This window comes from Salmo salar, chromosome ssa14, assembly GCF_905237065.1.
Source record: "Salmo salar chromosome ssa14, Ssal_v3.1, whole genome shotgun sequence".
In the NCBI taxonomy this organism is placed as follows: Eukaryota; Metazoa; Chordata; class Actinopteri; order Salmoniformes; family Salmonidae; genus Salmo; species Salmo salar.
In genome coordinates this window covers 39,394,785-39,406,384 of record NC_059455.1, presented here as the reverse complement: position 1 = coordinate 39,406,384, position 11,600 = coordinate 39,394,785, and the positions used below count along the sequence as shown (strand labels likewise).

The window sequence follows — 11,600 nt, the reverse complement described above, 5'->3', positions numbered from 1 at the left end:
AAAGAGAGAGGTGAAAGAGGTGAAAAGAGGGGGGGGGCTGAAGGGGGGAAGTGAAGAGAGAGAGGCAGAGGGGTGAAAGAGGTGAAGAGAGGGGGGGGGGGGAAGTGAAAGGAGAGAGTGAAAGAGAGAGTGAGAGTTGAAGAGAGAGAAAAGAAAGTGTGAAAGAGGAAAGAAGTGAAAGAGAGTGAAAGGAGAAAGAGAGAGAAAGAGAGTGTGAAAGAGAGAAGAGAAAGAGAGAAAGAGAGTGAAGAGTGAAGAGAAGCGTGAAAGAGAGAGAGAGAAAGCGTGAAAGAGAGTGAAGAGGGGGAGGTAGAAAGAGAGGAGTGAAAGAGAGAGTGAAAGAGAGAGGTGAAGAGAGAGGGAGTGAAGAGGGAGTGAAAGGGAGAGTGAAGGGGAGTGAAAGAGGGGAGTGAAGAGGGGGGGGGAGTGAAGAGAGAGGTGAAAGAGGTGAAAGAGGGAGTGAAAGAGAGAGGAAGTGAAAGAGAGAAAGTGAAATAGAGTGAAAGGAGAGTGAAGAGGTGAGAAGAGGAGAGAGAGTGAAAAAGAGAGAGGTGAAGAGAGAAAAAGAGAGAGAGCGGCAAAGAGAGAGAGGGAGTGAAAGAGAGAGAAAGCGTGAAAGAGAGAGAGAGTGAAAGAGAGAGGGGGAGTGAAAGAGAGAGGGAGTGAAGAGGTGAAGAAAGAGAGGGGGAGTGAAGGGAGGTGAAGAGGGGGGTGAGAGGGAGGTAGAAAGAGTGAAGAAAGAGGGGGGTGAAAGAGGGGGAGTGAAAGAGAGAGAAGTGAGAGAGAGGTGAAAGAGAGAGAGAGGAAAGAGTGAAAGAGAGAGAAGAGAGGGTGAAAGAGAGAGAGAAGAGGAGTGAAGAGAGAGAGAAAGAGAAGTGAAAGAGAGGGAGAAGAGAAAGTGAAAGAGAGAAGAGAGAAGAGAAGAGAAAGAGAGAAGAAGAGAGAAGAGGGGGGAGTGAAAGGAGAGAAAGAAGAAAGTGAAAGAGGGTGGGAGAGAAAGAGAGAGAGAAAGTGAGGGTGAAGAGAGAAGAGAGGTAGGAAGTGAGGGAGTGAGGTGAAGAGGGAGTGAAAGAGAGAGAGAGTGAAAGAGAGAGAAAGCGTGAAAGAGAGAGAGAAAGCGTGAAAGAGAGAGAAAGCGTGAAAGAGGGAGTGAAAGAAGTGAAGAGAGAGAAAGGCGTGAAGAGAGAGAGAAAGCGTGAAAGAAGCGTGAAAGAGAGGGGGAGTGAAGAGAGAGAGAAAGAGAGAGAGAAGAGAGCCGAGGTGAAAGTGAAAGAGAGTGAAAAGAGAGAGGGAGTGAAAGGGAAGAGAGTGAAAGAGAGAAAGAGAGGTAGAAAGAGAGGGAGAAAGAGAGAAAGAGAGGGGGGAGTGAGGGAGAGAGTGAAGAGGTGAAGAGGAGAAGAGAGAGGTGAAAGAGGGAGAGAGAGGAAGTGAAGAGAGAGGTGAAGAGGGGGTGAGGTGAAAGGGTGAGGTGAAGTAAGAGGTGAGGTGAAGAGAAGTGTGAGAGAGAGTGAAAGGGAATGTGAAAGAGAGGAAACGTGAAAGAGGAAAGCGTGAAGAGGAAAGCGTGAAAGAGAGAGAAGCGTGAAAGAGAGAAAGCGTGAAAGAGAGAGAGGCGTGAAAGAGAGGAGAAAGCGTGAAGAGAGAGAGAAGGCGTGAAGAGAGAGAAAGCGTGTGAGGAAAGCGTGAAAGAGAGAGAAGGCGTGAAAGAGGAGAGAGAAAGGGTGAAGAGAAAGAGAGAGAAGAGAAGAGAGAAGGCGGAGTGAGGAGGTGAAGAGTGAAAGTGAAGAGAAGAAATTGAAAGAGAAGAGAGAGTGAAAGAGAGAAAGAGAGAGTGAAAGAGAAGAGAGAGAGAAGAGAGAGGGAGTGAAGAAGAGAGAAGATAGAGAGTGAAAGAGAAATTGAAAGGGGGTTGAAAGAGGTGAAAGGGAGTGAAAGAGAGTGAAAGAGTGGTGAAAGAGAGAGAGAAAGTGAAAAGAGAGAGAGAGAGGGAAAGAGAGGGGAGAGGTAAAGAGAAGCGTGAAGAGAGAGAGCGTGAAAGGGGAAAGGCGTGAAAGGGGAAGCGTGAAAGAGAGTGAAAGAGGTGAAAGAGAGGTGAAAGAGGAAAGCGTGAAGAGGGAAAGCGTGAAGAGAAAGCGTGAAAGAGAGAAAGAGAGAGAAGAGAGAGAAGAGAAAGAGAGAGAAAGGGCGGTGAAGAGAGTGAAAGAGAGGTGAAAAGAGAGGTTGAAAGAGAGAGTGAGGGAGTGAAAGAGGTGAAAGAGAGAAGGGGGGTGAAGAGAGAAAGAGGGAGTGAAGAGAAGGGAGTGAAGAGGGAGTGAAGAGAGTGAAAGAGAGAGAGAAAGGGGGGTGAAAGAGGAGAGAGAGAGTGAAAAGAAGAGTGAAGAGAGAAAGGGGGTGAAAGAGGTGAGGAGTGAAAGAGGTGAGAGTGAAAGAGAGAGGGAGTGAAAGAAGTGAAAGAGAGAGAGAGTGAAAGAGAGAGAAAGGCGTGAAAGAGAGAAAGCGTGAAAGAGGAAGAGTGAAAGAGAGAGGAAAGCGTGAAAGAGAGAAAGCGTGAAAGAGAGAAATGAAAGAGAGAGAGAAAGTGAAAGAGAGAGAAAGAAAGAGAGAGAGAAAGAGGGAAAGAGAGAAAGAGGCGAGTGAAAGAGAGTGAAAGAGAGGATGAAAGAGAGAGTGAAAGAGAGAAAGAGGAGTGAAAGAGGAGAAGAGGTTGAAAGGAAAGAGGGGAGTGAGAGAAAGAGAGAGAGAAGGGGGAGAGAGTGAAAGAGTGAAAGAGGTTGAAAGGGGGAGTGAAAGAGAGGGAGAGTGAAAGAGAGAGAGGGAGTGAAAGAGAGGGAGGTGAAAGAGAGAGTGAGAGAGGGGGGGGAGTGAAAAGAGAGAGGGGGGGGGGGAGTGAAAGGAAAGTAAAGAGAAAGGCGTGAAAGAAAGCGTGAAAGAGAAGCGTGAAAGAGAGAAAGCATTGAAGAGGAAGAAAGCGTGAAGAGAGAGAAAGCGAAAGGAGAAGAGAGAGAAAGGAGAGTGAAAGAAAAGAAAGAGGAAGCCGGTGAAAGAGAGAAAGAGAGTGAAAGAGAGAAAAGAGAGTGAAAAGAAAGAAAGTGAAAGAGAGAAAGAGAGTGAAAGAGAAGGGGGAGTGAAAGAGAGAAAGGGGGGAGTGAAAGAGAGAAGAGAGTGAGAGAGAGAGTGAAAGAGGGTGAAAGAGAGGAGTGAGAAGAGAGTGAAAGAGAGGTGAAGAGGGTGAGAGAGAGTGAAAGAGGAGAGAAAGTGAAGAGAGAAAGCAGAAAGAAGAAGAGAGAGAGAAAGAGAGAAAGAGGTGAAGAGAGATTGGGGAAGAAAGAGAGAGTGAAAGAGAGAGAGAAAGCGTGAAAGAGAAAGGAAAGAGAGAGAGAAAGAGAGAGAAGAGGTGAAGAGAGGGGGGGATTGAGAGAAGAGAGAGTGAAAGAGAGAGGGGGAGTGAAAGGGAGAGTGAAAGGAGAGAGAGTGAGAGAGGGAGTGAAGAAAGAAAGAGAGTGAAGAGAGTGAAGAGAGTGAAAGAGGGGGAGTGAAAGAGAGAGAGAGAAAGAGAGAGAAAGGGGGGGGTGAAGAGGGGGGAGAAGAGGGGTGGTGAAGAGGGAGAGAGAGGTGAAGAGAGAGAAAGTGAAGAAAAGAGAGAAAGCGTGAAAGAGAGAAAGAAAGAGAAAGAGAGAGAAAGAGGTGAAGAGAGAGAAGATTGAGAGAAGAGAGAGAGAAAGAGAGAGTGAAAGAGAGAGAGGTAGAAAGAGAGAGAAAGCGAGAAGAGAGTGAAGAGAGAGAAAGAGAGAAAGGGGGTGAAAGAGGGAGTGAAAGAGAGAGAAAGGGAGTGAAAGAGAGAGAAAGAGAGAAAGAGAGAGAAAGAGAGAGAGAGAGAAGAGAGAGAGAGAAAGAGAGAGAGAAAGAGGGGGGGAGGTGAAAGAGAGAGAGAGAGTGAAAGAGAGAGAGAAGAGGGGGGGAGTGAAAGAGAGAGTGAAAGAGAGAGAAAGAGAGAGAAAGAGAGAAAGAGGGGGAAGAGAGAAAGTGAAAGCGGGAGGGAGTGAGAGAGAGAGAATGTGAGAGAGAGTAAGGGGGAAGGGGGGGGAGCGAAAGAGAGTGAGAAGCGAGAGAAGGGGGGAGCGAGAGGCGAAAGAAGGCAGAGTGAAAGAAAGAGAGCGGAAAGTGAAAGAGACGAGAGGTGAGAAGAGAGTGAGTGAAAGAGAAGGTAATGGGAAAGTGAAAGAGAAAGAGAGCGAAGGTGTGAAAGAGAAAGAGAGCGGAGTGTGAAAGAGAGAGAGAGAGAAAGAGAAGAGAGAGTGAAAGAGGTGAAAGAGAGAAAGAGAGTGAAAGATGAAAGAGGTGAGAGGAGAAAGAAGGGGAAGCGGTGAGAGAGAGAAAGAGAGCGAAGTGAAAGAGAGAGAGAAAGAGGGGGTGAGAGGGGGGAGAGTGAAAGAGAGAGAGGGTGAAAGAGAGAGAGAAAGCGTGAAAGAGAGAAGAGGAGAGAAGAGAAGAGTGAAGAGAGAGTGAAAGAGAGAGTGAAAGAGAGAGGTGAGAAAGAGAGAGAAATTAAGAAGAGAGTGAAAGAGAGTGAAAGAGAGAGTGAAAGAGAGTGAAAGAGAAGAGAGGTGAAGAGAGAGAGAGAAAGAGAGAGAAAGAGAGTGAAAGAGAGGAAGAAGAGGGGAGTGAAAGAGGGAGAGAGAGTTCAAGAGAGAGAGTGAAAGAGAGAGAGAAAGCGTGAAAGAGAGAAAGAAAGAGAGAGAGAAAGAGAGAGAAAGAGTGAAAGAGAGGGGGATTAGAAAGAGAGAGAGGGGGGAAGTGAAAGAGGGGGGAAGAAAGAAGGGAGTGAAAGAAGAGAGAGAAAGAAGAAGAGTGAAGAAGGAGTGAAAGAGGAAGAAAGTGAAAGAGAGAGTGAAGAGAGAGAAAGTGAAAGAGAGAAAGAGAGAGAGAAAGAGAGAGAGAGAAAGAGAGAGAGAAAGAGAGAGAGAGAGAGAAAGAGAGAGAGAGAAAGAGAGAGAGAGGGGGTGTAAGAGAAAAGGGGGGGGAGAGTGAAAGAGGGGGAGGTGAAAGAGGGGGAGTGAAAGAGGGGGAGGTGAAAGAGAGAGGTGAAGAGGGTGAAAGAGAGAGAGAGAGAAAGAGAGAGAGGTGAGCGAGAGAGGTGGAGAGAGAGAGTGAGAGAAAGTGAGAGAGAGAAAGAGAGAGAGCGAAAGAGGTGAGGCGAAGAGAGAGAGAGAGGGCGGGAGGCTGAAAGAAGAGAGGAAGCGAAGAGGAGTGAAGAGAAAGAAGGAGGTGATGAAAAGAGGAAGGCGAGAAGGGAAGGAAAGGAAGCGAGAGGTGAAAGAGGTTGAGTGAAAGAGAAAGAGGAAGCGAAATGAGAGAGAGAAAAAGTGAAAGAAAAGAGAAGAGAGAGAGAAAAGAAAGTGAAAGAGAGAAAGAAGGCGAGTGAAAGGGAGAGAGTGAAGAGAGAGAGAGAGAGCGAGTGAAAGAGAGAGAGAGAGAGAGCGAGTCAGAAGAGAGAAAGAGAGAAAGTGAAAGGGAGTGAAAGGGGGGGGGGTGAAAGGGAGTGAAAAGAGAAAGAAGGGAGAGTGAGAGGGGGGGGTGAAAGGAGAAAGGGAGTGAAGAGAGGGAGTGAAAGAGAGAGGTAAGAAGAGAGAGAGAAAAGAGAGAAAGAGAGAGAAAGAGAGAGAGGGTGAAGGAGGGAGTGAAAGAGGGGGAGTGAAGAGAGAGAGAGTGAAAGAGAGAGAGAGAGAAAGAGGGAGGTGAAGAGAGGTAAGAAGAGAGAGTAAAGAGAGAGAGAGTTGAAAGAAGAGGGAGAGTGAAAGAGAGAGAGAGAGAGGTGAAAGAGAGAGAGAGAGAGAGAATGAGTGAAAGAGAGAAGAAGAGAAAGAAGAGAGAAAGAGAAGAAGGAGTGAAAGAGAGAGAAAGAGGAGAGAGAGAGCGAGGTGAAAGAGAGAGAAGCGAGTGAAAGAGAGAGAGAGAGAAAGAAAGTGAAAGAGAGAGAGAGAGAAAGAGAAATGTGAAGAGAGAGAGTGAAAGAGGGGGAGTGAAGAGTGTGAAAGAGAGAAAGAAATTGAAGAGAAAGAAATTGAAAGAGGAGGGGGAAGAGGTGAAGAGAAAGAGAGAGTGAAAGAGAGAAAGTGAAGAGAGAGAAGTGAAAAGAGAGAGAGGGGAAGTGAAAGAGGGGAAGAGAGTGAAAGAGAGAGGGGGAGTGAAAGAGAGAGAGAGAGAGAGAAAGAAATTGAAAGAGAGAGAGAGAGAGAGAGAAAAAAGGTAAGAAGAGAGAGAGTGAAAGAGAGAAAGAGAGGAAAAGTGAGAGAGAAAGAGAGTGAAGAGAGAGAGAAAGAGAGAGAGAGAAAAGGGGGGGAAAGGGAGTGAAAGAGGTGAAGAGAGGTGAAAGAGAGAGTGAAGAGAGAGAGAGTAAAGAAGAGAGAGGAGTGAAAGGGAGGGGGGTGAAAGAGGGGGGGGGAGTGAAAGAGGGGGAGTGAAAGAGAGAAGTGAAAGAGGGAGTGAAAGAGGTGAAGAGAGAGAAAGAGAGAAAGAGGTAGAAAGAGAGGTGAAGAGAGAAAGGTGAAGAGAGAGTGAAGAGAGGGAGTGAGGGGGGGGGGAGTGAAAGGAGGGGGGGGGAGTATGAGAGGGAGAGTGAAAAGAGAGAGAGAAAGCGAGAGAGAGAAAGAAAGAGGCGAAAGAGAAGAGGCGAGAGAGTGAAGAAGAGAAGCTGAGAGGTGAAGAGAGAGCGGGGAGAGGAGTGAGAAAGAGAGGCCCCGAGTGAAAGAGAAAGAGAGCGCGTGAAAGAAGAGAGCGAGTGAAAGAGAAAAGGCTGATGAAAGAGAAAGAAGCGAGTGAAGAGAAAGAGAGAGCCAGTGAAAGAGGAAAGAGAGAGAAGTGAAAGAGAAGAGAGGTGAAAGAGAAGAAATAAAAGAGTGAAGAGAGAGGGCGGGTAGAAAAGAGGCGAGTGAAAGGAGAGGCGTGAAAGAGGAAGGCTGTGAAAAGAGAGGCGTGAGGAGGGGGGGAGGCGTGAGAGAGAGTGAAAGAGAGAGAGGGCGTGAAAGAGAGAAGAGTGAAAGAGAGAGAGGTGAGAGAGGGAGTGAAAGAGGGGGGGTGGAAAGAGGGGGGGGGGTGAAGAGGTGAAGAGAGAGAGTGAAAGAGAGGGGGAGTGAGAGGGAGTGAAGAGAGAGGTAGAAAGAGAGAGAGAGGGGGGGGGAGTGAAAGAGGGGCGAGGTGAAAGAGAAAGAGGGCGAGTGAAGAGAAGGGGGGGGTGAAGAGAGAGAGAGGAGGGGGAGAGTGAAAGAGAGAGAGAAGGTTATGTTACATATATTATATATATATGTTGGTTATATATATGTTATATATAACTATATATTATATATATCGTTATATATACTTACGTGCCATATATATATATATTGTGCATTATAGATGTTATGTTATGTTGTTATGTTCTATATATTTAAAAAGATGTTATATAGCGTTATATGACAAATATATGTCATAGATGAAGAGGAAAGAGAGTATAAGAGAGACAAAGAGAGTATAAGTTATATAGGACAAAGTTATATATATATTTTATATATTTATATATGTTGTTATATATATGTTATATATATATATATGTTACCATAATATATATATTGTTATATATGTTATGTTATATATTTATATATATATATAGTAAGGTTATGTTATGTTATATATTATATATATATTTAAAATATATATTATGTTGTTATATATATATATTATGTTATATATATGTTATATAGAAAGACAGACAAAGAGAAAGATAAGTTGAGAGAGACAGCATATGTTATGTTATGCTGAGACAAAGAGGTATATGTTATATATATATATATATATGTTGTTATATATGTTATGTTATATATATATATTAAGCTATGTTATATATATGTTATATGTAATGCTAGTTATACAGAGCATTATATATATATTGCATAAAGAGAGAAAGAGAGAGAGAGATAATGAGTAGATAGAGAGAAAGAGAGTTAAAGAGAGAGAAAGATAGAGAAAGAGGAAGGAAAGAGAGAGAGAGAGAGGTAGAGAGAAAAATGTTAAGATGATTATTATATATATATGTTATATTATCGATAATACATTTAATACTTGTGCTATATACTATATATTATTTATATATATATAGTTACATAGTTAATTATATGTTATTTGCATGCTTACAATTTGCTATATATATGCCAATACAGTGCCAATATTAACATCTGTAACATATACAAGTTGCTATATATATTTAGATATATATATATATAGAGAGAGAGAGAAAGGAGAGATAAAGAGAGAGAAGGAGAGAGAGAGAGAGAGAGAAAGAGAGAGAGAAAGAGAGAGATAAAGAGAGAGAGAGAAAGAGAGAGAGAAATGAGAGAGAAAGAAAGAGAGGAGAGAGATAAAGAGAGAGAGAGAAAGAGAGAGAGAGAAGGAGAGAGAGAGAAAGAGAGAGAGAGAGAGAAAGAGAGAGAGAGGGAGAGAGAGAGAGAGAGAGAGAGGGATAAAGAGAGAGAGAGAAGAAGAAAGGACGAGAGAAAGAGAGAAACATATTTATATATTATAATATTATATTTTTTATTTCTCACACGTTATTTTACGTATTATTAATTTCTAACGCATATGCTGTATGTTTACCCTATTACTCATTACATATATACATACTGGCCATATATTATTATTTGATTATAAACCCATATGTTTGATTATATTTGATATTATGCATTATGCTGACAATTGCCGACACGGCACATATTTCGCCACGTCCATATATATATTAGCACATATCATGTCTATTATACAGATTATCGTATTATCTCCGTTGCACACTATCGCCTATTATAGTCTATTGAATCGTCTAACCTGTTAATATTGCTTATGTTATTAATGTTATATTTCAAGTACATAAGTATGATGGGGTTATATGTTACAGCTGTTATATATGATAATTAGAGTTATATATATTATTGTATATATATAGTTTGTTGTTGAAATATATATAATGTTACATATATATATAGTTTGCTATATATATTTTTGTTATATATATTCATATATTTTTTCATATATATTTGTTATTATATGCTCTGCTCATATAATATTAACTTCATACATACACATATGCCATAATTTTGCTATAATATATATATTTCATATTAATTATTATTATTTCGTCATATATTAGTATTTCATTTACATTTTGCTCACATATATATTTAAATATATTATTTCTGCCATACATAGTGGTTTAGCATATATATTATATATATATATTGTTATATATATATTTGCTTGTATATTAGTTATATAGTTCTTGCTGTTATATATATATATTGTATATATAATATTTTATTATATATAAATATAAATATATATATTTATATATATATAATATATATTTTAGTTATATATATATATTTATTATATATTATTATTTGCTTCATACATTTGCTTAAGCTTTGTCATTAGCATTTTTCACACATAGCTTCCCATATTTCGTCACGTCACAACCATACTGTCGACGTTAATATTTCACGTCATTGCATATTTATATACATATTTATATTACGTTTCTTATTGTATCATATTTATGTCATATGCTATATTACAGAGCAGAGAGAGGAGAGCAGAGAGAGGAGAGCAGAGAGAGGAGAGCAGAGAGAGGAGAGCAGAGAGAGGAGAGCAGAGAGAGGAGAGCAGAGAGAGGAGAGCGAAGAGTGTGAGAGTCAAGAGAGAGAGTCAAGAGAGTGAGTCAAGAGAGTGAGTCAAGAGAGTGAGTCAAGAGAGTGAGTCAAGAGAGTGAGTCAAGAGAGTGAGTCAAGAGAGTGAGAGTGAAGAGCGTGAGAGTGAAGAGCGTGAGAGTGAAGAGCGTGAGAGTGAAGAGAGTGAGAGTGAAGAGAGTGAGAGTGAAGAGAGTGAGAGAGTAGAGAGAGCAGAGAGAGTAGAGAGAGCAGAGAGAGTAGAGAGAGCAGAGAGAGTGAAAGAGAGGAGAGAGAGTGAAAGAGAGGAGAGAGAGTGAAAGAGAGGAGAGAGAGAGTGAAGAGAGTGAGAGAGCAGAGAGAGTAGAGAGAGTAGAGAGCAGAAAGAGAGTAGAAAGAGTGGTGAGAGTGAAAGAGAGAGAGAGTGAAGCGAGTGAAGAGAGTGAAAGAGAGAAGAGAGAGAGCCGAGTGAGTAGAGAGTGAAGAGAGTGAGTAGAGAGCAGAGAGAGCAGAGAGAGAGTGAAAGTGAAAGAGTGGTGAGAGTGAAAGAGAGAAGAGAGAGAGAGTGAAGAGAGAGTGAAGAGCGTGAAAGAGAGTGAAAGAGAGTGAAAGAGAGGAGAGAGAGAGTGAAAGAGAGAAAGAGAGTGAAAGAGAGCGAAAGAGTGAAAGAGAGCGAAAGAGTGAAAGAGAGCGAAAGAGTGAAAGAGAGCGAAAGAGTGAAAGAGAGCGAAAGAGTGAAAGAGAGCAGAGAGTGAAAGAGAGCAGAGAGTGAAAGAGAGCCGAGAGAGAGAGAGAGCCGAGAGAGAGAGAGAGCCGAGAGAGAGAGCCGAGAGAGAGAGAGGCACAGAAAGAAGGAAAAATAGAGAAACAAAGAAAAAAAAGAGGGAAGGACTGGGGGAGGCTGTCTGTCCAGCTGAATGGACTGGCTCAGCTCATCCCAATCTCATCTGTCCTCATTCACTCCATTCCTGAGACATCTCACACAACAGCCAATGTAAGAACAAACAAACACACTCAAGTGGAAAAAGTAAGAGAGACTGGGAAATAGGCCAGTGTGTGTCGACTGTGTGTGCGTGTGTGTGTGAGAGACGAGAAAAGATAGCCAGCCCTGACGATGAGTCATAAAATAAGTTCTGACAAGAAGTCAATAGCAGAAAAACAAGATAGAAGAATGTGGCCCTGTTTGAACATAGAAGTCTCTTGTTACTGGCATTAAATCACTCCTAGAATGTTGTGAACTGACTGTAAACAACAGACAGCTGTACCTTGATATTCTATATGATAAACTCGTTGCACGCCACTAGGGGGGAGAAGGAGCAGAATAGAGCCAATACAGAATATAGGCTATCTTTGCAAAGCATATCCTCATATCATGGCTTTGAGTTATTTTGTTAATGCCTACTGTTTGTCTTGCATTAAGAAATTGTTTTTAGTCAGGAAAAACGTATTATCTTGTCCAGGTTAAGGCATGACCTTCCTCCACACAAAGGAAAGCCATTGGAAGCTATAGTTATGGTGGGGAAATGGCCTTATTCCAAACCGGCTCCTAGCCCCTACGCAAAACAATATGTAGACCTGCAAAGGTTGGACTTGGAATTAAGAGTTGGGTCAATAATGGAGCCAAAGTTTGAGTTTTTCCTAATCACATGACCAGACGGGGCAAAACTCCAGGCCCCAGCCAATGAACACATTGAACTACAGCTTACCTCTGCCTGGCTGTCAGAGGGCCGTGGCAGCACCTCTCCTTGTGTGAGTGGTGTTGCCTGGTGTTGCTGGACTCCATTCCCCATCCCCGTGGACTACGACGCTCACCAGCCGCTGCCCACACTCATACACACCGGCCACCGGGGGGCGGCAACGCCAACTACCTGAAACAAGGAACGGCAAGGCCCAAGGGACAAACAGAGAGGGGAA

General features: G+C 42.7%; 1 protein-coding gene across 2 annotated transcripts in view; it reads right to left on the bottom strand.

Moving 5' to 3' along the window:
- The window catches only part of slc25a42 (solute carrier family 25 member 42), a 59,961-nt gene that overhangs the window by 40,556 nt on the left and 7,805 nt on the right, over positions 1-11,600 (bottom strand). For both annotated transcript variants that reach the window (XM_045694357.1, XM_014141246.2), the window contains exon 2: positions 11,393-11,554. In XM_045694357.1, the coding sequence (XP_045550313.1) occupies positions 11,393-11,476 (84 nt within the window). In that variant the 5' untranslated portion in view covers positions 11,477-11,554. The remainder of the gene's footprint in view (positions 1-11,392; positions 11,555-11,600) is intronic.